Genomic DNA, 27,001 nt, shown 5'->3' with positions numbered 1-27,001 from the left:
TTAGCCCACATGGTGCAGAAAAGTAAGACGTAAAACTCCATTCATTTAATATCATTTCAACAAGATGAGTTGAGGGGCCCGTGTTGGTTGTAGGTTGGGGCCACTTTTCAGGGAATGTTTTTGTAACTAAAAGTGATTTGACCTCATAGGGCTGGGGGCTCGTGGACTTGGTTAAACCAGTCCCTTGGTAGTTGAACCACTGTTCTTCTGTTTTTCTTATATCATGGCTTCGTTTGTATCCATCATGTAGGAGTTAAAGGTGTATAAGCTTTGTTGAGCGGTATTTTGGTATTCTTCTTGGGATTGGATTTTATTTGGACTGTTGGTTGATTAAGATGGTTTGTTTTGTTTTTGCTGCTGAGTTTCTTTGATAGTACAAGTAGGGTAACGGAAGTTGGTACTGGTTGCTGATCATAATACCGATATGTTTGAGGTTACCTGAAACCACATAAAAATGGAAAATGGGGCCGTCAACTTTTCCTAAAAACAAATTTCTATACTGAATTTCTATTGTATTGTATCTACTTGTTGTGTCATGTAAAAATTTAAATTTTTTTAATAAATATATTTTTTTCAAATATGGATCCATTGTGACTATTTTGAAGTCTGTTTTACCTTTGAGACATTTCTAGAGTCGACTGTGATTTGTCAGTGCAGTAGATCCAGGGATTGATCAGATTCTCTCAGACGCCGCTCTCAGATTTTGCCTGTCCCACGGTCGGCCTTTGGTCCCTTTTGAGTAATCTCTATTCCGATTCGCCATTGTCTATGAATCTATTAATGCACGATTCGGATTTTCACCGAGTAGGAACGACTGACCCACTTTTCCTGGCATCTTCTCAAACAATTCATTGGTTCTATGCCACCCATGGGATCGAACGACGGAACGTGAAAAACAGACTCATGTAATATTCTGTGTGAAAATATGTTTGTTTCGTACTCTTCAACCAGAAACAATGTTACAATGATTGTATCAAATGACATGTATTGTTTTTGAGTACTCAAATGTTGAACATTTTAAAAGCCGTTTCTTATAAATAAAAGATTAAATTGCATTATGTAATAATTCGAAACCATTTGAATTGTTGATTTCCGCCCGAACTGTTTTATCAGACTAGTGAACGAATACAGATATTTCTCCTTGCAAGAAGTTAATGGCTGTGATTCGCCATTTTCGCAAAAAGCGCAAACAAGAGCAAACATGAGCGAACAAGCGCAAACAAGAGCAAACATGAGCAAACATGAGCAAACAAGCGCAAACAATATTCTTCGTATGCATCTTGCAATAAAAAATTCATATTGATGGGAATAACTTGGATTATAACTGAAACTGCTCATCACTTTCAATGACAAAATCAATGACTTGGTCGGGGTTGAATTTGGGTCTTGAATATATGTAAATAGTCTTCAGAACTACGGCTCAAGCCTACATCATCAAGTGAAATTCGTCTACAATATAAAACATAGTTTTACAAAGGATATCCAACATTCCTCATATTCCTGGTAATTATATTCTAATTTAGCTAATTTTGAATTAATTATGGACATGTGATACAAACTATTATTTTTCCAAGTCATTAGAACACCTCTACTTACTATTCATTTAAGTATTAGCATTTTCATTTAAATGAAAATAAGGGAACCCATCTTTAACTTCCATAGGGACAGGTTGAACCAAGTCCACAGGCACCCGCCTCTTAGGCGACCCCCACTCCTGCACCCACCCCCAGAAAAAATGTACAAAGCAAGTATCTAAAACTACAGACTGAAAAGAGCCATTGAATTGACTTACAGAGAGGTCTCTGAATTCAGTAGAACATAATATGTTGGAAAAGACTTACCGGCGAGGGGCCTCAGAACAATCAGAACGTGCCCCTACTCATCTAGTTCAGACACTTCAGGTGGAATTTCTGTAAAAAATGTCTTACCTATCTCTGTAATAGATAAAGTGCTCATTGGAAGTGTTTAGTGGTATTGCTGCAATCATCCATCGAGTTAATTATATTTCTAAAATTTCATGGCTTCAGTGCGTATAACTAAATGGGGTAGATTCGCAATTTGTTGGGTTGATTTGTGTATTGAACCCTATTACTGATTGGCTAAGCTAACCAATTCCCATTTCTGAGACTTAAGTATGATTAGTCAGAAGAGATGGCGCATGTCCCTTGTATGAAAAATAATGAAATGACATGAGTTTTACGTCGTTTTCTGCACCATGTGGGCTAATGAAGGCGGACAACGACATGCATGGTGCAACGAGGGAAATTTTGTAAGGACAGCGGTATTAGCCTGCTCGATTTTCAACAACTGTCGAGGGATCTGTAACGAGCACAGCCTGTAGCGCAACAAATCTCGGATTATTGTCCCATTCGAACGACAAAACGCTTGTCCATTTCAGCCCTACATCACTGACTAGGGTAAACCGGGTCGAAAAATCCGAAGGTATCATCTCGACCTGGACCTTCAGGTTAGCGAGCATGCTGCTACCACTGCTGAATCTTTATTATTAAAAAAACAACCAGTTGAAATATAAAAACATATAAGTTCAAATATCTTCTTTAATTCAATGTTCTCGAAATGGGCATTAGCTTTAAATTTCGTGGTGTTGCTTAAGCACAAACTTTTTCTCCACAAGTTACACCTCGGTCATTGTCATTAACAAATTGGTAGCAGCAAGTCTCTCCCGCTGTCATTTCAAAATCTTGTAGATGTATTTTTACACATCCTTCTGGAGGGGCGATCCCATCTTCATACCCTAGTCTGAAAATATATGTTAAACATTACTGGCTGAAGCTTAAAGGAATACTATCTCTTAGAATGGACATAGAATTTAGATTCCCAAACTTGTCTATAAGAGTATATACTCATCAGTCAGGTGCCTTGAAAAGAATAGAATCTCTATATGACACAATATATCCATTAATTATTGAAACACCTTTTAAGCATGTTCCAAAATTACTTAGTTTAATGGATTATTACTTAGTATTATGGATTTATTGGATTATGGATAGATTCTGTTTAAAACGATTGGTCAAAAATATGGCAAACCTATCCCTTTAATTGGCTTGTTAGTTACCACGAGACATGAAACATGTCATAAGGTCCGTCGTAAGCTTTCGAATCTAAATTACCGACGACTTACAAATCCGATGATGGTATATTCCAGTCGAATGACTGACGGCATACGAAAGTGGCCGCCCGTGATCATACTTTGCTCATTTGCCTTGTCCTTGTCCCTTAATACAAGGTTTTCATGCCACACGTTGAATATATGTTATAGTTTCGGACGTATTAAGGCGATGGTTTTTACTCCAAAAAAATAAAAAACAAACCAACGACAACGAAAACGACATGCATGTATCTTATCCTGAAAGTCGGGCTAGTCGTAATAGAAATACATGTACATACCCTATACATAGAATTCCATCATTTTCACTGCTACATTTACAATTGAAACAATCCTGTATTTTGGTCGTGTTGAGGGCCCACTCCTTGTTCGTATCGAGCTCTAAACAGAATTGCTTCGGAGAGCCATTTTCTATTTTAATAGAAAAAAAAATGAATCAATAAGGCGGCGCAAAGCATGAAAAGCATATAAGAAAAGGAGACTCTTGTGGCTCATGGGAGAACAGTTGGATTTTTAACGACTGCAAGCTGTGGTCACACTGAAAGTCCAGTGAGTTAGACGCTTGCTCACTAACATGAAGGTCCAGGGTTCAAGGTCGAGATAACACCTTTGGATTTTTCAACCCGGTTTCTCCCTGTCAGTGATGTGGGTCGGAGGGACTGACAAAGAAAAAGCGTCTAGTCGTTTGGATTGCCCAATGTAAAATAACATTACAATATCGTACCCGTTTTTTATGTTTAGTCTACATTGTAAGTTTTCTACCAATATCCGGTCCCAAAGGTAACATTTTAAACCAATCAAAGCGTGTCATATAGAACCTGTTTTTTTTATTAAAAGAAGGAATTGTGGAATAGCTAAACCCAAATCGACTGTCACTAGTTTCAGAGCATTCAGTCACAGAATATCTGAATCCCAATAATCGCGAAACATCTGCCTCTATTCCAGCCTCTATTATATATATATATATATATTGACAGTTATGGGCTGGAATAGACGCAGGGTTTCGGTCTAAATCCCAATCATCATACTAACCGAATGTCATTTGTAAATCACCAATTTTTCTCTGGTTAATTGCTTGAATGGTGACAGCCAACACTGAGCATAGAACTGCTAAACACACCAGTGAATTCATCGTAGCTGGAACAAATGTGTCATTGAGGTAAAATAGATTTAAACGAAATGAAATATTTCGTTGTTTCATTATTTTAATAAGTTATTCGATTAATTATGATATTATTTCGTTTAAACAAATTAATTATTTCGTTAATACGAAATATTTCATAAAAGTATAGAAAATTGCGCCTTGGATGCTCCGTACCATTATGCTTACGACGGTACTATTCTTATATCGCTGTATTAATCAAACGTGATAACACTTACCTTAAATTACTTACTCCAGTTATAATAGAAGCAAAATCAAAAAGACTATAACTAAAGCATTACATTGTAATATTTATACCCTACGTATACGCCCATATGGCACAGTCCAGAACTATTATGACGTTTCATAATGTTACTTTAACAATAATGGTTAACCTGTTGCATGATTTCTTTAATTAAAAAAGTTACTTTAAAGGGATTGTAAGGAGGTTTTCTAAATTGTTAATGTGTATCGGGTACACTGCTGTCATCAATATGCACCATTCCAATTTTCGATTTCTGCAATTCAACTAAAACTTAAAGGTTAATGACGTCATAAATCGCAAAATAATATGCTATATTACATGTTATTTCTTTTTTTTTTGGGGGGGGGGGGGGGGGGGATGTATATTTTTTTCGGTGCCTTAACACCTCGTGGTTATGTACTTGGTCACGTTAGCATAAACTTGTCCATCTCATACACATGTACTTGTGTATATGTATTTTTCTGTATATATATATATTGGTTAAATTGTGAGAGTTTGTACATCTTGTGTGGCCTTGTACTTGATCACAGCAACATAGTCTGTCCATTTAATACACATGTACTTGTGTACTTGTTAATCAGGTTGTCCATCGACATATCGTATATATTCTTTTTTTCATTCATTCATGATATTGTCCCCATGGGCTGGACCTAATTATGACACACTTTGAATTGCAGGAACCACAGACGTCTAGATGGTGCAAACTGATGCTATCAGTATCCCTGACACACATTAATATTTTTTAGAAAACCTCTTTACAATCCCTTTAACCATGGGTTACATCGATTATAACTTCCAATTCAAAATTCAAAAACACTTTATGACTCTTTCTTCTTTGTGACAGGTGGTTAGTCGCTTAGTTTGAAATTAATTTTATAATTAATAATAATTTTTTTTTCCCGTTACTGAATTGAATTCGATTTAATTTTTTTTACAAATCTTACATTGGTGTATGAAATATGTTTAAAAAATCGAAGTTATTTTGAAGCGATCTAATGAAGTGTAAAAATGCTTAATTTTGGAAGAATGTTTATTGCTTTTTGATATGTTAAGATCTCTATGCTCTGGTACTCTAAAGCTCTAAATTCGGCTAATGAAGACTGGGAACGCTCAGTGTACCAAAATTGCGATATTAGCCTACTTATCTCATTTGTCCCTCTCAATCAGACCTAGTACAATTATTCGAATACCTGGTGTAGCGGATACCATATATGATATCCCCGTTTCTTTGTCCGGAATGGATTGGGTGTTATATAATTATTTTTGGTACAGGCACACCAACAGTCTTGGTCGGTAATTTTTGTTGCCGACCGGTTGTGGGCACACGAGGAGACAAAAAATTTCAAGCCAGTCGTTTCCACTATGTCGAAAAACACATGCGGATCATGCTATTGAAAAGAAAATGAAACCGATTGGATGATGAAGCTCGGTCTTGCAGACAATAAAACAATCGACGACAACTATAAAAATGGTTTGATAATATAAATCCTGTCGGCATCGTGATAGTCTCATCATGGAAGTGCGCGCACACGTGAGATTTTACTCAAGATTCGAATCGGCGACCAAGACTGATCGTGTGCCTTCACCCTAAGATATAATGACAAGACGATACCACACAGTGTCGTTCTGAAAGAGGAAATTCCTTAGTTTTTAGTTTCTAAGCTGATCAGTAAAAGAGCTCGTTGTCAAAATTTGAGCCTTTAATTCCAAATATGTCCAGAATTATCCGCATTTGAAAGTTGAGACTCTGTCATATATAGAAAAGACATATATAGAAATAGAAAGTGAAATTCCTAGATTGAGGTATTTTTGAAGGAATGATGCGATTTTCGTACATTTCCAGTATTTCTGAAGACTCGTTACATGTCTTCAAGAATCAAATCAACCCCGAAAATAGCGACCTATGGCCTTTAACTTTCACGGTTTCTATTTCCTAACTAAAGCCTGGTATAAAAAAAACTTTTTGTTTTATTTATTTTCTAAACCAAATATATTCAACAATTTATATAAATAATCACATATCACAGATAATATAATTTATAAATTCAAATTTGGACATTTATCACAATTAAATTTTATATAAAATACGTTTTTTTTTACAGTTATATCTTTTTGCTCCAATCAAAAACCAGCTTTGGCTCATTCCGCTTTATGTTCCAACAGATCTTTAATTTAAAATATGTAGTTGTTAAATTAATTTTGCCGGCATGAAAACACAATTCAACACAAATTTGGGATTAAATGACACATCACATGATCTTTATTCATGACAAAATGAGTCTTTGTTAATCAGTGGACTAACCTGGTGTCATAACTATACCACAGAATCTCTCTATAATCTAATAAATCCATAAAATGGATATATTGTCTTATAATGAGATTCTATTCTTCAGTCATGGCACCCGGATTTACTGTCTTAGATCTTTTATGGTTTGTTGTCACTTTTAGATTCTATAGGAATATCTTTTTCTGCATCAGAAGAATCATCTTGTTGATCATCCTGCATCACCTGGTCGTCAGCATTCTCTTTAGAAGCATCGGCATCTTCAGCATGGTCATTCTGCTCTGGTACTTGTTGGACATGTTTTGAAGCTGGGATATCAATGCTTACAAACGATTGGACAGAGCGTTCTAATCTAGGTCTTTGGGCACTGGTTGAAATGACTGGGTCTGAGTTAGACCTAGCTGGTATGTCTACGTTCACAAAATTGAGAAAAGATCTTTCTTGGACCAAACTTTGTGGATTTGGAACCACTGTTGACACAGTTACAGCTTGAGTCTGGGAATCCATGGATTTATGGCTTTCCACTTCATCACCCTTGACATCATTTTCTGTATTCTCTTCCAGAAGAGGTTCCATAAATGCTGATTCTCTGGAAATTGGTTTTCCAGACATTGTTCTGTCAAGATCTCTAGCTTCTGGAGATGGTGGAGGAGGTGCTGGTGAGACCCCTTTGACACCACCACTAAAAATTTTCCGAGCTAAGAGATCCTGTTCAGATTCTCTGCTTCCAATATCAGATCTGGATTGAGATGGTTCAAGAGATGGTTCTGCATTAGGAATGGTAATTGGAGGTTTCTGATCGGGAGTGCAAACTGCTTCGGTGACCTGAGGCCATGGATCTGGACTGGAATAGGTGGAATTGACCACATTCGAATCCTCTACAAAATGAGTCTTGGCTGAAGATTCTAGTCCTCTAGCAGTGATTTCTGGATATGTACTAGCATTCTCTGTGGCAGCAGTGTCCACAACTTCAGATTTGCTCATTAAGTTCCTCTCAGTATCATCCTGGACAGATGCTGCCATGTTATCTCTGGCAGATTTTTCAGGAATTGTTCCAAGATCTAATAATAAAAATCAGAGAGTGCAAAAAAAATTGCTATGACAATGGCCAACTTTTAAACTGCTGAATTGCCATTGCGAAATCAAAGTTCAAAATGTGTTGCTTCTGTTGGCATTTTTATGAATGCAAAGACCATTGAAAACAACCTTTTCATATTTAATTTTTTTACCACAAACAATAAGAAATCTACATACCACAATCCGAGTTAGTTGGGGAATTAACAGGCACAGTTGTTCTTTGGTTTGATAAAAGATCATGTTCACTCATGCCATTGTGTTTCAGTTGATCATTGGAAGCTGACTGTTCTGGCATTCTACAACCAGTAACCAAATCTGGTGATGCTGGCATCTCAGGAAACCTTACAGACTGTTATCAAAAAATATGTTATGTAAATGGTGAAATTTTGAAATATTATTACAGAACCTGACATGGAGATTTTTGATTGGTTGCAGGATTGATGGCCCATAACAGGAGATACATAACAGTTTCATTTGATCATGGATGACAAGTGGAGTTGCTCATAGAAAAAACACAAAACAAAACATCTTGGTATGATTATGATCAGATTTAAACTCCTCCAAGAATTAACTTACAATTTCCTTCTTGCTTGATGTATTTTCAACAGGAGAGTCCATATTAACACTTAAAGTGGTACCATGCTCTGATGCGCCTACTGAAGAACTTCTAACACTGGTGGGTGGAGTTGGCATAGGACCTTTAACACACAGAGAAATGAATTGAAATGCATCAGTGACAGAGGGTCGACAGGTTGAGATTTTAAGGTATTATTGGGACCTCTACCTGGATAAAACCTAAACAGAGGAAGGGAAAATGAAATGAATGGTGTTTTACATCCTACAACAGAGGAAGGGAATATGCTTGTCTGATTACAAAGGTCAGAATGTTGGAAAATTACCACAGACTGGTGGTATACTTCATGCATATCAATATCAAATGGAATTTACATTCCATGATCATGCCATGCAGTGTGCAATGAGGACTGCTCCATTAGCTTAAAATTAGACCAAACTTTAGGTTTGTTTTTTATTGGCTTTTTTTTAAAAATAGCCACTTCAGTTAGGGTCTAACAACAGCCCTCTTGACCGTTTGTCAAATTAACCTTTTCACCTAATGTGCTTTAACGAATCAAATTTCTATCCGGTGCTGGCATTTTGTGATGCGGTGTTTATCAGGTAAGTTCAAAAGTTTAATTTCACGTACATTCAAGAGGGCTGTCGTTAGATCTTTACTGAACTGGCTATATTAAAAATAATAGCTAATAAAAAATACTGAATGAAAGTTTGGTCTAATTTTAATTAGACTAAATTTCCATATGTTGTTCCAGTCTCTCCAAATTGCATCACTGACAGGAAGAAACCTGGTGGAAAAAAGCCAGTGATCGAACCCTAGACCTTCAGTGGAAGAGCAGTGCTGAACTGACTAACCCAATGCCTGGTATTTTGTGAATTGGAGCCAGATATTAAAAAGGAGAAGTAAATGTATCTACCTATACTGAGATCGACGATGTCTGTTTTTTTATAAGTAAAAGGTTTGGTATGTTTGATGCCTGAAGGTAATTCTGGAAGTCCAAGAGACACTGACGCTATCTTACTCTTATGATACTTATTCTGGCTTCTGATTCTTTCTGAAATAAATGAATGAAAATCATCACAAAATGCTATGAAATGAAAATAAATGTGGCTAATTATAAAATAGAATGAAATGAATGTGGTTCATGATGAAATGAAATTTATGTGGCTTATTATGTAAAGGAATGGAATGTGGCTCACTATAAAATGACAATAAATGTGCTTCATTATGAAATGGAATGTGGCTCATTTTTAAATGAAATGAAATGAATGTGGCTCACTATAAAAATGAAATGAAAATGAATGTGCGTCATTATAAAAATGAAATGAAAATGAATGTGCGTCATTATAAAAATGAAATGAAAATGAATGTGGCTCACTATAAAAATGAAATTAAACTGAATGTTGGTCATTATAAAAATTAAGTGAAAATGAATGTGGCTCATTATAAAAATTAAGTGAAAATGAATGTGGCTCATTATAAAAATTAAGTGAAAATGAATGTGGCTCACTATAAAAATTAAGTGAAAATGAATGTGGCTCACTATAAAAATGAAATTAAACTGAATGTGGCTCATTATAAAAATGAAATTAAACTGAATGTTGGTCATTATAAAACTGAAATTAAATTGAATGTTGGTCATTATAAAAATTAAGTGAAAATGAATGTGGCTCACTATAAAAATGAAATTAAACTGAATGTTGGTCATTATAAAAATCAAATGAAAATGAATGTGGCTCACTATAAAACTGAAATTAAATTGAATGTTGGTCATTATAAAAATGAAATGAAAATGAATGTGGCTCATTATAATACTGAAATGAAAATGAATGTGGCTCATTATGAAAATTAAATGAAAATGAATGTGGCTCACTATAAAAATTAAATGAAAATGAATGTGGCTCATTATGAGAAGGAATGGAATGTGGCTCACTTTGAAAATGGAATGAAAATGAATGTGAAGCTCATCTTTATATGATATTGAATGAAAACAATTGTGGATCTCCTAAAGTAAAATGAAATATAAACAATTGTGGATCATAGAATGAAATGATATGAAAATGAATTCGGCTCATAATGTAATAATATATAATGAAATAAACAACCACATGATGGGTCTTGTTTAGAAATTCAATTTTGGTGGAAATAACCAATACCAAAGATAGATATATATCACTTTCAGAAAGCAAAATCTGACACTTACTTATTGCTGGAAGAGGTTTCTTGTATTTTGATAAACCATGGACAGAGAAGTTAGGAGAGGGACCTTTATCACTTTCAAACTCCATGGCCGGTGTATTTACACAAGTAACTTGATCCAATACAAAACCATCATCCAATTGAAATACAGGCCGTGTGTCCATTAAATGGGATTCTCGAATATTCCTCTTTTTGTCTCTCAGTAACGCCATTTTCTTCTGCTTCAGTGCTTCAGCAGTTCCAATGGACATTCCTGTAAAATCTCGAACCAATGGCGGCTGAAAGTCTTGAATGACATCATTGATTCTTTCACCAGACATAAAATCACTGAAATTAAATAAAGTTTTTTAAGTCCTCCTACCTGACTGGGGGGATGAAGATGGGCAATGCCATGCAGTGCACAATTAGGTAAATTTTGACAGCTACAAAAGTCTACTGAAGAGTAATGATGACATGAGGGGGATTTTCACACTGACAATAGCCTACTGTTTATGACTTCCAACTGTCAATATGCACAACTGGTTTCAAAGAGGGAAGCAACAGATTTTAGACTCGCTAGGATGAATAGACATTGTTTTCCATGTCAGCTCCTCCAATTTGCATCACTGAATAGGGAATCTTAAAGGGATCGTAAGAAGATTTCTAAATCTTTTATGCTTATCAGCGAACACTGATAGCATCAATTTCGAAAATTAGAATGGTGCAAATTGATGCTATCAGTGTCTCAAGTTACCAGGTTATTGAAGATGAACAAACCTCTTTTTGTGTGGCAAATTGTTATCCATTTATCACACATTGTTATCGTTATAATTTTTTTTTTGCCCCATAGTTAGTTTAAATGATATAGCATTGATGGTTTGATCTAATTCTGACTATAGCTTTTTTTTGTGTTTTAAAGTGACACTACGTCTTAGAATTAACATAAAATTTAAGAATTTTAAACTTGACCAATAACAGTCAGTAGATATACCTGATGTCATAAATAACATAACAGGATCCTTATATAATCTGATAAATCAAACAAACTTAGTTATTATCCATAAATATCCAATTAGCTATTGAAAAACGCTTAAGATTTTTTTTTTCAAGTGTTTTTCAATAATTACTTAGTCTTATGAATTTTCTAATTTTCCACAATTTACAGGGATTCTGTTGTAACTTTATGACACCAGGTAAGCTAACTAATATCACTTTAAGCTACATTTGCTGTATGTGATGAAATAATTTCTAACAATACCAACCTCTCCTTTAAATGCTCCAAAACCTCCATTAAAATATCACTTGGTAAACTTAATAAATTGTTCAAACTATAAAGAAAAGGGTAAAAAAAAAGTTTCTTTTATTTTATATTCCATTAAAAATATTTTTAACTGGAAATATCTCTTTCTATTTCTATATAAGTCTTCTCTATATATCACACACTATCTTAAATTGACGAGTCATTATTTTAACTTTCAAATGCAGATAATTCTGAACACATATGGATTTGAAGGCTTAAATTTTGATGGTGAGCTTTGGACATTATTACTTATTGGCTTAGCTAAAAAATTCCATTTTCTGAGGCTAAAGTATGATTGGTCAAAAAAAGGCGCACCTGTTCCTTTAATGATGACATTTAAAAACTTACCCCTCAGAATCAAAAGGAACCCTCTGTGGATAAGATGATCTAACTGAAGGTCTTCCTCTACCATAAGGTGATCTGCTTCTTGTTAGTCTCTTCTACAAGGTAGAAACCATATAGTGTTTTACGTCCTACTTTTCTACACCTGATTGGGCTAATGAAAACTGACAACAGTGTGCAATGAGGGAAATATAGAACAGCTTATGCTTTTTTCAATTTCCAACTGTCTAAGGATCTTTAGCATGCACAGCCTGCATTTATGAAAATGCTAATTAATACTTATATGAATATAAAGTAGAGGTGTTCTAATGACTTGAAAATATACCAGTTTGTCTCACATGTCCATAATTAATTAAAAGAGAATTACCAGCAAAATTCCAATGAATGACAGAACAAGAAAGGTCAAGAAGTCTGTTTTTGTTTATCCAGACTGTACATAGATGGACATTTATGATTGGTTAAAACTTAAATTATATGCAATATAAGTCAATAATGATATTATAAAGAATACATGATAATTCATTAGAAACACCAATTAATCAAATAGTTTGCTTAATTTAACAAAAAAGGAAATCCATCTTTAAATCAATCAAAAACAAAAAAAAAAAACAGTTGAAAACATAATGAGGTAAGCTTTCATATTTTTTAAGAAAGTGCAAAATCCTTTTTCAGACTGTTCTTAGATTTGTAAGTGGGTGAAAGGGATGATACCTTTGGGATTTAAGAGGATACGTAAAGAAGATCATAAAAGCGCAAGAATATACAATAGTAAGCTATTCACATCACACTTGAGCTGAGTCTAGTTAAAATTAGACCAAACTTTTGTTCCATTCTCTTTTAGTTTTTATCTTTTATTTAGCCACTTCAGTTAGGGTCTAATGACGGCCCTCATGAATATTCATCCATTTTATGATACCCCCAGCCAATCATATGTCTTCCTTTTCCAAAGCTGAGATTTTTGGACGTAAACAAAAGATGAAATCAGTGTATTAACTAGTCTAATGCTTCTTGGGATGTACCTTTTGTTTGCATCACAAAACAAGGGAAGAAATCTGATTGGCTGACAGTGTCAACAAATGAAAGAATGTTCAAAAGGGCTGTCGTCAGACCCTAACTGAAGTGGATAATTAAATATGAAAGCAAATGAAAAACAGAATAAAAGTTTGGTCTAATATTAATTAGACTGACTTGAACTAAGATGAAAGCTGAGAAAGAAAAAGATATACATTAGGAAAGAATCTAAAGAAATTTCTACAGAAGGCTAAAGGCACACAAAAATACCATGTTTCAAGATTCTAGAATTCTACCTTAGATTTGATTACTGGTAATGTATAAAAAGGCTGAAAATGAATTGAAATATGTTAATTGACGCATCTACGCTACTTTCATTTACTACAATACTCAATCTGTAGAACACCTTATGCCATTCTAAGATTGGGTTGCTCGACTAGTTATCTCTTTAGGGGAATCCATATAGCTAGTTATTTTCATTTGGTACAATAGAGTTACTGTCTCTTTGTAGCAGTGGAATAGCTCAGTCAGTAGCGAGTTGGATTGGCATCTGCTAAGCAATTATGTGCTCTTGGTTGGAATGTTCTTCAAGGTAGGAAAATTACTGATGCTAATGCAAGTTTTCTGAAAGTCAGCCCATTATAGGTTTTCAACCCAATAACCAGTAAGCCACCAATAACTTTTCTTCTTTGAGTTCATGTTAAAAATCTTTTTGAATTTGAGTTATAATGCTATAAGTACTGTGATTGGGTGTTGCTGGCTAGAAAAGGCATGACTCTTCTGCAACTGGATCTGCAAACTCTTTCAGTGAGTCTACATGGCTTTTTATTTGTTATATCTATTACTAATACTATTCTATAGTACTTCTATAGGCCTATGTTAAACCTAAAGAGTCCTTTTTCATTAAAGGTTTTGTACAGAGGTTCCCAAGACTTCTAGAATGTATTGCAGACATAATGCAAATTGATAATGTCATAGATGGACCCAATACACACACAAACAGTCATTCCCTCTATAATGGACTAATTTAAAGACAAAAATACATATTAGCTAAAATAATTCATCTCTCTAAGGCTTCTAATCAATCAATTGAAGTATTAATGAAATTAGCATGAGAGCATTAGAGCTCAAAAAGCTATGAAATATTAAAATCTACAATTTCTAAATGCTAAAATCATTAGTTCCTGCTACTGTTAACTCTATAAACACTAGTTGTGCTGATAATTTGATGTATATTTACGTATAGTGGCAGGTGATGCAGCTTTTACCAAGTGACGTCACATCATGTTAAAGAGATTGTAAAGAGGTTTTCTAAATTTTCATAGCATCAATTTGCACCATTCCAATTTTCAATCAGATGTCTGTGATTCCTGCAATTCCACTTAAAATAAGCGTTGTTTGACGTCACTATCAATCTGCTATATATCACATGTAGTCTTTGAAGTCAAATCTAAGAATTGCAGGAAGCACAGACTTCTGATTGAAAATTAGTGTGATGCAAATTGATGCTATCAGTGTCCCTGATACACATCAAATTCAAGAAAACTTCTTTACAATCCCTTTAACATCATATAATAAGTTATATTACTTGGAGTTCAGGGTATATGAAGTGTTCAAAGGGTTAAAGAATTGTGGTTCAAATAAATAATAAAGCATTTACCAATAGTTTGGTTTCTTCTCTTTCAATTTCGATTTTTTCTGGAACTAATTCTTCAGTTACATCTTTAGCAGGAATAATTCCAGACTTTTCAGAGGCAGTGATCCTTAAACATAAAATTTCAATGTTTCAGAGTTTTTTTCCACAGCTTTAACAGACTACATTCTTTCTACTTGCTGGTCCATCGCCAAACCTCTTGGCATTGATCTTTATCCATACCCATTAACAGCTGGGTTGACTGGAATTATGAGTGAAGATGACTTATTCATAGTCATTGGACTTTCACACCGACCGAGATCAGAACCCACAGCCACCATTTGCTCAATGTAACCAAGCAAATGTAGAACAGACCAAAACCAAAGAAGATTTTGGACTGATACTCTAAAGCTTACAGAGAATTGGTTGAAAAATGACCTCGAAATCTGTTTCGTCTGCTAGTAGTTCACAATATTTGACACTATCTATTATTCTCTGACATTTTTTTTTTGAGTTACTAGGATGTACAGAAAATCCCCACAAAACAGGGCCTAGTTTTTCTGTCTCTATACCAGCCGACAACTGTCAAACCTGAGGCAGAGTTATCAGCCACCTGTTCTAAAATAGACAAAAATAGAATTCAATACATACGCTAGTCTCTCTTCTTTTTCAGTCTTCTTCTTATTAGGGTTAGGAACCCAGACATAGCATTGTTTAGTTAGAAACGTTTCATCCCAACGACTCTCTAGGTCTTCTAAATCAAACAGCTCTTGAACTTCCAGAACCTTAACTTTAGGTGGTGGTTTCTTTTCTGGTGGTTTCACCACTGACTCTGGTGTCAACAGTGGTGTTAGAGCCACTTTTCTGAAAGTTAAAAGGGAAGGATGCACCAACTTCGAAATAACAAAATTGTGTTGTGTATTATTTTGCACAAAGGTCTATTAAATTTTGTTTTCTTTATAAAACTGTTTTGTTATATCTATTAAGCTATAATTTCGTTATATATACAAAACTATTTTTGTTGTCTTTATATTAAAAAACTATTTTGTTATCTTCATATCATAAAACTATAATTGCTATATCTTTATAAAACTATTTTTGTTATCTTTATATAAACAAAAACCACAAACTATTTTTGTTATCTTTATAAAACTATTTTTGTTATCTTTATAAAACTATTTTTGTTCTTAATAAAATTAATTAAATGTTATCTTATAAAAGAAAAAACTTTTTTTGTTGTCTTTATAAAACTATTTTTGTTGTCTTTATATGTCTTTATAAAACTATTTTTGCTGTCTTTATAAAACTTTTTTTGTTGTCTTTATAAAACTTTTTTTGTTGTCTTTATAAAACTATTTTTGTTGTCTTTATATGTCTTTATAAAACTTTTTTTGTTGTCTTTATATGTCTTTATAAAACTTTTTTTGTTGTCTTTATAAAACTTTTTTTGTTGTCTTTATGAAAAAATTTTTGGTGTCTTTATAAAACTGTTTTTGTTGTCTTTATGAAAAAAAGTTTGTTGTCTTTATAAAACTATTTTTGTTGTCTTTATAAAACTATTTTTGTTGTCTTTATAAAACTGTTTTTGTTGTCTTTATGAAAAAATTTTTGTTGTCTTTATAAAACTGATTTTGTTGTCTTTATGAAAAAAATTTTTGGTGCCTTTATAAAACTGTTTTTGTTGTCTTTATGAAAAAAAATTTGTTGTCTTTATAAAACTATTTTTGTTGTCTTTATAAAACTATTTTTGTTGTCTTTATAAAACTGTTTTTGTTGTTTTTATATGTCTTTATAAAACTATTTTTGTTGTCTTTATAAAACTATTTTTGTTGTCTTTATAAAACTGCTTTTGTTGTCTTTATAAAACTGTGTTTGTTATCTATATAAGACTATTTTTGGTTTTTGTGTAGGCCTAATCGTTGTTGAACAGACTTTTTGAAAATTTTTCACCATTTCATCTCTTCTTCTACAATGATATGAATATGCAATGTAAAAATATCATAACAGACCCTAAAAAAAACATGTTGTTACTCAGAATTTCACACTATGACTATGAGATCTTCAGAAAACTGACCTATTTCAGCCTATGACCCTAATGTAGTTGGACATGAAGAACTTATTCCAATGTCTCTACATTTCGAGACAAGTTCAGAAAGTTTGTCTATAGAAGTGCTCTTGGGGATATTCATGATGAAAAGCTTTTGGGTTAAACACAGGTTACATCGTTTGGTTTTATTTGTATATACTTTAGATCTGCTATCAATGGATCAGGATATTTTGTAATTATACTTTTTCAGTCTAAGTTAGGAAATTTTTTTTTTGAGAGTTTAGTGCTATTTTTTATAGGGGCACATTGTAATTTCAGTCTAGATATTTCAGATATTCCCATTTAAAAAAATCAGAAATATCTTGTATCATGTTGAAACACCTACATAAAATGGACTCAGACCACTACAACTTTTTATACTAATGATTGTATACGAATTTAGTTCGTGCTATTTTTACGAATTTAGTTCGTGCTATTTTTAGAAATCCTCTTTCTGCCTCCCTTTTTGGGTTTTTGCAAACCCATTTTTGAGTTATATTTGGTCTAGATTTGGAATTTGATATCTGAAATTGCCTTTTCTTTCAGATTTTTGTATTATAATGAGAGATTTATAGGTGGAGGAATAATTCTAAAAATAGTGATTTTGTGACTTTTGTGATTTTCATGGTCATGATATATTGAATGTGGTGTTTTAACATAGAAAAGATGGCAAATGAATTACCAAAGTTTTACAAGCCAATAAAAAGGGAGACAATCAAATCAAGACTATTGAAAATCAGGACAATTTGACTGGAAATCTGTCTCTTTCATCTTGACCATAATCTTCTATTAGGTTGTATACAGTCATTTCCGGTAGAGCTGTGGAATACACAAAACAATTTTATAGGATTCACATGCTTGTATATGGATACAAACGACAGACAACTTCAAGTAAATTTTTAGTTGAACATTACAAGATGAAAGTACTCAATTTCAGCTATATGTAACAATTTTTAGTCAGAAATACAGCTTTTTAGAAAGGCCACTGGTCACTTCCAAGTCTTTACTGATATCCAGATATTGAAGAAATAAGAAAAAGCCAACCATATTTAAGAAGTAAAACAACTTAGGATCCTGTCTCCCTGCTGGTCATTCCAGCATAGGTCGAGATAATACCCTCAGATTTTTCAACCCGGTTTCCCAGTTAGTGATGCAGGTAAGAGGGTCTGACATGGATAAATCGTCTTGTCGTTCAGATGGGACAATAAACCAAGGCCCAATGTGCTACATGCTATGCACATTAAAGATCCCTCAACAGTTGGAAATCGAAAAAGAGCAGGCTAATGCCGCTGTTTTGGCAAAATTTCCCTCATCGCACCCTGCATGGCGTTGCCCGTCTTCATTAGCCCATTTAGTCATTAAAAAGAAGTTAAACTTACATCCATCCTCCTCTGTTCTACTTTGAACAACAGTAGGTTTATCATTCTGGAATGGGAATCCTTTCTCTCGTCTCTGATTGGACTGCCAACAAGCTGGATGTTGACAATACACTCCACAAGATGTTTCATCAATCCGATCACTTTTCATACCAGCTGTACTAGTTCTGGAGGTCTTCATTTTCTTGTAAGAATTTATCTTTCAATATTCATGGATCTAAAATTGATTCATTTATACTAAAATGTAAAAATTTCCAAAAGCTAAAATGGCTCGATTTTTGGGGATTGTAGGTAAGCCTATCGAAGTAAAATCTTGCCCTCTAAATTTTTTTTTTAGTTTATATTTAAAATAAGCTTAAAGATGGGTTTCCTTATTTTTCAGTATCGAATTTTTGAAAAGTTGGTGTTGTATTCTTAATCATATCATTATGATCTTATTGCATATAATTAAGAGTTTTAATCAATCATAAATGTCCATGTAAGTACAGTCTGGATAAACAAAAAAGACTTGTTGACCTTTCTTGATTGGTCACTTATTGGAATTCTGCTGATAATTCTCTTCTAATTTAGCTAATTATGAATTAATTATGGACATGTGAGACAAACTGGAATTTTTGCAAGTCATTAGAACACCTTTAAGATTCATATAAGTATTAGCATTCTCATTTTGATAAAGTAAAATAAGGGAACCGATCTTTAAAGATCATAAATAAAATTTAACTAACAGTTTTTTTCAATTTTGTATACAAGGTCTAACACATCAAGTTACTAGATGTCAATCACTATGAAAGGTAATGACCCTGACCATATAACTTAACAGCCAATCAAATTGCTGACGGCCTTCAGGAAAATGGCGGAGAAGGTTTTCATAACTTTCATTCCTCATTGATTGATCTTAAAGTTATTTTTGGTTGTGAGCTTATTAGGATCGACACACCTCTTGATCGATTTGTCCAATATTCTACCGGAAACAAGAGATCACCATTTCTCATCCGGACGATCCATGGAGAATAACCATGGCCAAAAGTCTGGAATTCCAGAGCAATTTTAATGGACTGGAAGGTAATGGGTGTTAGTTGACTGCACTGTCAATGCTATGGAGTAGTAAATAAGCTCACAACTGAAAAATTGAGATTCAGTCATGGTTGTAGTCAGGGAGTAAATGTTGATATGTTGTTCTCTATGCATTAAGTGCAGATGATCATAAATCTTGTCTACACAGTGTAGACAACAAACCGATGGTGTTAAAGGCCTAGTAGACAGTGGCATACGTGTACGATTTTGACTAACTTTAAAGCAGACTGACAGTAAAAGAAAATCTTCCATTTCCCTTATCATGTATTTAATATTGATATAAATATGTCATGCATGCTCAAACTCTGTCTCAAAAAGTTCAAGTTTATTCCAGTAAGGCATTCTGTCTACCAATCCCTAGACTAGGCCCGAGGCCTATCTAAACCCAAGATTCCAACCCCTACACTGGTCAGTTTAAGTTAAGATTGCTACAAACAAGCGTATTGTCATTGATTTTTTTTTCTATCAATATTCTACCTTTTTATGAGTATTTATAAGCTCCATCAAAACGAATTCTTTTTTTGAAGATTCTTGGATTTCAGTGATTTTCGGAGGCTATTTATTTATCATTTTTGCCAATTATTCGCAAAATCAAAGATTTTAGTCAGCCATTTTGAAACAACTTCATGACAACGCTGTCCCGCACTGAAAAATGAAAAAAATAAAGGCCAAATATAAAAGTGAAGGATTTTGTTACAAATAATGATAAGGTAACTATAAATTTGTCTCTCTATGATAATTTGTGCTGTTAATAATTTTTGTATCAAGAATAAACAAAAGTCAAAAATAAATATTCCACATAATTATTACTGCGAGCCTAGCCGGAAGTCGATTCATGATCGGTCAATAAAAAAAGTGTAGTGTAGAGGAATTTATGTCGCGGAATAGCTAACAGATTGAATCGTCAAAATGAATATGAAATCGAAATTGAATAAGTTTGCCGGTGATGCTGGGACTTTATTTAACAGAGCAGTACAGGTATGTCTTATTCTTAAGGTGCCATGTCCTTTAAGGTGTGAAAATTGGTTCCAAATTTTGGTTTCGAAAATCTGGACCCGCCCACTCAGTCAACCATAAGTCGATTTATTTGATCACCTCATTCAAAGGTTTTTGATCTTTCCTCTGCATTTTACAAATGCTATGAGTCATGACAAACTGTTCTAAAATGACTGCTGTTCATGTGACAATGTTTCTGGGTCAGACCTAGATAAGAGCTTTCTTTACTCTCAATTCACCAGTGAGAGATGGGATTTTATTAGTTTTGTCATTTCTTTAGATAATATCATAATGCAGGGCAGTGTTTAATTTAGATTGAAAAATTAGCAATGTAAGCCCCACCAAATTTGACCTTTGACTAATCAAATTAGATTTTGATCAGCATTTCAAATGAAATCAGTAGAAATTTAAACAGTTGCAGACTTCAGATTGATCTTGCCAATTATTATAGTTCTTTAAGGTTATAGAAACTGCCAATAGTTGACAATTAACAAGAAAAATATACGATTTGATTTGATTCATAGATCATCTTGATTTTGGCTAATCATTTGAAATATTGGGTCGCAAATGAGATTCTATAAAATAATTGAAATAATAGTCAGAGCTACGAATTTATAACTTTGATTATCGATTATATGTCATATGTAAAAGTTACATTTTCTCCACTATACCTGTAAACATGTAGTACTCTCTTCTACATAGTTTCCCTTCAGTGCATATGTACAGCTCAAGATAGTTTGTATTTACCAAAATTGTACAGGACAACATCTTTTGGAGATCCTAAGTGAATTCAGTCAAATGATTGTTAAAATGCCATACAGTAAATATTTCTGATGAACAGAAGGAAACTGAAATGACAGGAACTGAGATATCTGTGTAGATTGTGTAGTTAATGATCAGTCCTACTGGTGTCTTAGATTTTGCTTTTTGGGTCCACCTAGCCTATGTCCCATACGATTTGATAAATTTATTTTCCGACATCTTCAAGGACAATGTACTAGAAATTTCAATTTGATAAAAATCTATAAGCTTACAAATACCGTTACTTGGAGTAACATTAATCAACAAAAAATAATTTTTATGAATTACATGCTTAATTCTTTTTTCAAAAAAATTTGACATGAATTTTACTAATCTTTTGATTTGTCATAGAAATATATTCTTGATTTGATCAGTTATTATAGTTTATTGTGGTAGGTTATGTGCTGAAGGGAAATTTTGTAGAAGAGATAACTACTTGTTAACGGGTACAGTGGAGAAAATGTAACTTTAACATATAATCTATTATGAAATTTGATTAAAATGATAAATTCCTAGCAATGATAATCGCTTATTTGGATCATTTTATCCAGCCCTAATTCAGTACTTGCTTTAAACTGTGTCAACTGAAAAATTGGGTAAAGATGGCTGTTAAAAATCACTTTCCCAAACCAAGGCCATGGTCGTTAAAATCCATTTTTTAACCACAATATGATTAAAATTAACACTCATTTCTTATTGTAGTACACTGAAGAAAAATTAGGATCTGCTGAAAAAACAGAATTAGATGCACATTTTGAGAATTTACTGCAGAGAGCTGAAAAAACCAGAATATGGACAGAAAAGGTGCTAAATCAGACAGAAGCAGTTCTGCAACCCAATCCAAGTAAGCTCAAATTTACTTCTACTGAAGTTTTAATCATTGACCAACGTACTTTTCCATACTTTTGATTCTGTGTAGAGTTTGATAAGGTGACCTACACCCAGTTGTTTATAACTTATCAAATTTAAATTATGTATATCTTAAAAAGATGTGAAAGTCTTCAAAATTTCAAGTGAAGTTATCCATAAACACCATGAGCCATGAGCACAAAGGTTATCCTCCTATCTTGAAAAGTTTACCTCATTGCACACTGCATGACGGTGCAAAAAAATAATATGTTAAAATCAAATCAAACTTCCGTTTCTTTTTTTTTTTATTAGCTTTTATTTTTGATATAGCCACTTCAGTTAGGGTCTAATGACAGCCCTCTTAAACATTCGTCAAATTAACCTCTTGACCTAACTACGTAACGTCGGCTTTAACCAATCAAATTTCTGCCCTTTCCGGCACTGGCGTTTGTGACCCAATGTTTATCAGGTTAGGTAAGACGGTTGATTTGTAAAACGTTCAAGAGGGCTGTAGTTAGACCTCAACTGAAGTGGCTATATTAAAAATAAAAGCAAATAAAAAAAAAGAAACGAAAGTTTGATTTGATTTTAATTAGACAAGATGGCATTATGATGGTATTAATTTGTGTACTTGTGTATTATTTAGATCAGCGAATGGAAGATTTACTGTATGAAAAACTAGAAAAGAAGAAGAAAGACAGAGTTACTAATGCTGAACAGTTAGGATTATATATGGTAGATGCTGGTAATGATTATGGTCCAGGGACATCTTATGGTAAGCCTCTATATTTTTTACACCCACGTCATCTTTCTTTGTGGAAACTAGGGTTGGGACGATACAAGGCTTCTAGGCATGTTTCAAAATTAATTAGTTTAATGAATTATTGCTAAGTTTTAATGATTTATTGGATTAGAGGGATTCTGTTGTATAGTTATGACATCAGGTAAGTCTACTGATGAACAAAGGCTCATTAAAAATGATGGTATAACACAAAGGGACAGGTGCACATTTTTTTTTTTTTTTTTAGCTAAGCGAGTTAGTAATAGTACAGGTAAATGTACTGGTACCATAAATGTACAAAAATTGCATAATTCCTTCAAAAATATCTCGAACTAGGAATTTCTTTTCCTTTTTCTACAGATAAATTTTCTATATATGGCAGTGTCTTTTTTACCCTCATATGTGGATAATTCTGGACACACATGGATTTGAAGGCTCAAATTTTGACGGTGAGCTGTGGACATAATTACTGATTGGCTTAGCTAAAAAAAAAATCAAATTTCTGAGACTATGATATGTTGAGTATAAAAAATGGCACATCTGTCCCTTTAATGCGCTTAAGTTTACCACTTAATTAAATTAATGTGTAACCTGACGAAATAATAAGAAAAATGTTACATGAAAGGTTAATTAATCAAAAATGACCAACCATACTATATCTTTAATGACAACTAATGAAGGCTAATAAAGTCATTATTGATAATGTTGATGACTTTGATAATAGTTTGAATCATTTAAAGATGGATTGCCTCTGGGCATTTTATTACAGTTTTAAGTGTGATTCATTAACTAATTAATAGTTAAAGATGAATTGCCCTCAGATATTTTTTTAATTGAAATCCTGTAATTTTCTTACAATTTGATTTGCTTTAATCATCAACTGCTAATATATCTATTAACCCATCTTAAAGATTAAAGGTTCCCTTATTTTCAAAAAATGCTAATACTTATATGAATGGAAAGTACAAGTGTTCTAATGACTTGGAAAAATACCAGTTTGTCTCACATGTCCATAATTAATTAATAATTAGCTAAATTAGAAGAATTACCAGCAGAATTTCAACGAGTGACCGATCACGAAATGTCAATAGGTCTTTTTTTGTTTATCCAGATGGTACATACATGGACTTTTATGATAGGTTAAGACTCTTAATCACATGCACTAAGAACATAATGATATGATTAAGCATACATGATAATTAATTAGAAACACTGATTAATCGAATAGTTTGCTTAATTTGACACTAAAAAATAAGGAAACCCATCTTTAAGGCTCATATAATTTTTGACTATTGAAAATTGGAATGGTGCAAGTTTATGCTTACCCAGAAAACAAGTTTTGAAAACCTCTTTACAATCTCTTTAAGACAGAGTTCTTATGAAACCTGCGAAAGTAAGAGTCATTTTATTTTAAAACAAATCATACACAACTGTCAAAAGAGATGTAAAAGCAGAGTTCTAGATGAAATCTCATAACTTTTATAATGTCTTATGGTTTCTTGAAGCTTCCTAAGTATCAGTCACGGTTTTCCCTAATGTGGTCACAATATATGGTGAATAGATACATTGCAATAAGGCATGTTATAATGTGCAATATGCAGGGTTAAACAGGGTTTTAAAAAATTTGATTACAATTTACCACACCTTATTGCAGTTTTGGCTAATTAAGTTAAATTTTGATTTGCATTTAACAGAAATTCGTGTTACCACTTTTCATTATGAAATACTTCCTCACTTAAGATTGATGATATACTTCCTCATGTGAAAACTTCATTAGCTGATACCAATGTTACTCCAATAAATTGTTTCGATTTCGTGTTTGTCAGTACTTGGTTGATTTATGTTTTTCATAAATGTATGATGTCATAGTTGCCAATGCCCTGCACTAGTTTTCCCCCTTAAAAATCATTCATTGGATTGTACACCCAATAAATTCAGGTAATCAGAGCCCCAGACTTACCGACTGTAAACATTATCGCTTATTGTTCACAGACTTCTGTCGAGGGATCTGATTGGCTGTATTTACTAAGGTACAATCCAACCAAAAGTTGCATAATTTGCAATCTTCAATGAAACAAGAAAGCTTGCTATTATTGCAGGAAACAGACAATTGTACTCTTTTCGAAACACCTTATGGAACTTCTCTTTAGAGTCTGCTACTGTACCAGGTCCACATTTACTTACCATTTTGCCATTCTTTGGATGAGATTTATGATTGATAGAATTGTCTTGCTTGTACATTTTGCATTGCTATAGCAGTAGGGCTGCAACGATTCACCGATATATCGTGATTCTTTCCTTCTTATGGATGCATTGTGTTAGATGAAAATAATGGCGATGTATTGCCTGATTAATTCTTAGCCCCGTTAAATAACAAATGACAAGCATCCTTGTGTGTATAAGAAATTGTGTCATGTTTTCCCTAAGTATTATTTTCACAACTTTAAAAAATTGAGATTTTTTTCACAATACTTCTAAATGTTCTCATGAAAGTGCTTAATAGTGTTAGTAATTTTACATATTTCTACTAGATGTTTTATCTTTCCTTCTCTAATAAATAAATCCCTTAGATATTGCAATGAATCGTATATATAGTGTATCGAATCAGAACTTCAAGATGGTTGCAGCCCTATATAGCAGTCAAGGTATAAGACACAGTTGGTAATAGGTTGATATTGTGAAGATGAGCCAGACCTATAGAGTGGTGTTTGTTGAGAGTTTATGTTAGTTGGAAGTATAAATTGATTAGAAGAATGACAGGAAGATCGTGGGAGTTAGAAGTTTATTGATTAAATTCCACCATTCCCTGAGACTCCACATCAACTACTGGCAGCCTTCTCAATACTTAATATTGTTAGTTTATATTCTAACCATTGAACGTGATACCACATAAACTCATTAAAGGATTTAAGGCTTGCAATTGGTTTTAACAAACTTGATTTTGCCATTTTTGGATATTTTCATGGTATTTTGATAATTTGCTCACCGTTGAGAACTATTCTCAATTATTAATTGTTATAACGTGATACCACAAAGGATATTAGCCTTGCAATGGCTTTAACATAGCTGATTTCTGATTTTTTTGCCATATTTGTTGTTATTTTTGTCGCATTTTGACAATTCGCTGATTAGTCAAGAGCCTTTCTGAATTCTTAATAAGGGAGTGTCATAGTTAGTAAAATTATTGAAATAATCGATTATCGTCACTAGGAATTTATAAATTTATAAATCTTACAATTTCTCCCCTGTACCCGTTAACAAGTAGTAATCTCATCCACATTGGTTTCCTTCAGCACATAACCTACCCACAATAAACTATAATAACTGATCAAAACAAGAATACAAAAATTACCCAAAATTCACAGGGTTTCTCAATTGAATTATTTTGATTATTAATCGATTATTGATCGGTAGTCTACCATTGATAATTGATCTCAATTTGGTAATCGATACCCAGACCTAGTACCGGGTAATCATATTATATCTGTACACAAATAATTGCAGTAGCGACCAGCAAAAGTACTTAGAGGCCATCTTTCGCCATTTTCGGGGGTTGAGTTGGGACTTGAATATATGTAAATAGTCTTCAGAAATATAAGAACTGCAAAAAATCGCATAAATCCTTCAAAATACCTCAAACTAGGAATTTCACTTTCTATTTCTATAGGTGTCTTTTCTATAAGCTTATATGGCAGAGTTTCAAGAAAAGACGAGTTATAAACTTTCATTCGCACATAATTCTGGACAAACATAGATTTGAAGACTCAAACTTGGTTAAAAAATTCCCATATCTGAGACTAAGATACGATTGGTCAAATGGGTGGGGAATCTGTCCCTTTAACAATTTTTTTGTCACTGCATATTTAATGCTCAGAAATATTCAAACAGTTGTTACTCAGAGTTTCAGGCCGTGTGATTCTCAGACATCTGATCTATTTCAGTCTGTGACGTTACTAAGGTGTGACAAGTTGTACTTGCTTTTATGTCTGGACCTCGAGACAAGTTTGATTGCACACCATTTAACTGTGAAAATGTTTTAATTTCACATTTGATTTATTGCAGCAGCTTTTTCAGTTATCAGACCAAATAGTATTAATTAAGTACAA

The 27,001-nt window shown here is 33.3% G+C and overlaps 2 protein-coding genes across 2 annotated transcripts in view; one reads left to right on the top strand and one right to left on the bottom strand.

Annotated features, from left to right (window-relative positions):
* Nucleotides 1–7,593: 7,593 nt before the first annotated feature.
* Nucleotides 7,594–18,575, bottom strand: LOTGIDRAFT_235676 (hypothetical protein; the record flags this gene model as incomplete). Its single annotated transcript, XM_009065136.1, has 10 exons — nt 7,594–7,878; nt 8,072–8,243; nt 8,471–8,592; nt 9,385–9,522; nt 10,672–10,994; nt 11,909–11,974; nt 12,295–12,386; nt 14,960–15,062; nt 15,584–15,796; nt 18,337–18,575. Coding segments are annotated over 10 exons (1,752 nt in total), but the record flags the coding sequence as incomplete, so codon positions are not given.
* A 1,808-nt stretch (nt 18,576–20,383) lies between these two features.
* The window catches only part of LOTGIDRAFT_130216 (hypothetical protein), a gene marked incomplete at both ends in the record, with an annotated part of 32,074 nt that continues 25,456 nt past the window's right edge, over nt 20,384–27,001 (top strand). The window contains 3 exons of the mRNA XM_009065135.1: nt 20,384–20,446; nt 21,968–22,109; nt 22,761–22,889. Coding sequence (XP_009063383.1) covers nt 20,384–20,446; nt 21,968–22,109; nt 22,761–22,889 — 334 coding nt within the window. The remainder of the gene's footprint in view (nt 20,447–21,967; nt 22,110–22,760; nt 22,890–27,001) is intronic.

This window comes from Lottia gigantea, assembly GCF_000327385.1.
Source record: "Lottia gigantea unplaced genomic scaffold LOTGIsca_68, whole genome shotgun sequence".
In the NCBI taxonomy this organism is placed as follows: Eukaryota; Metazoa; Mollusca; class Gastropoda; family Lottiidae; genus Lottia; species Lottia gigantea.
Note: the sequence above shows the minus strand (reverse complement) of the source record. Positions and strands in the feature narration are given on the sequence as shown.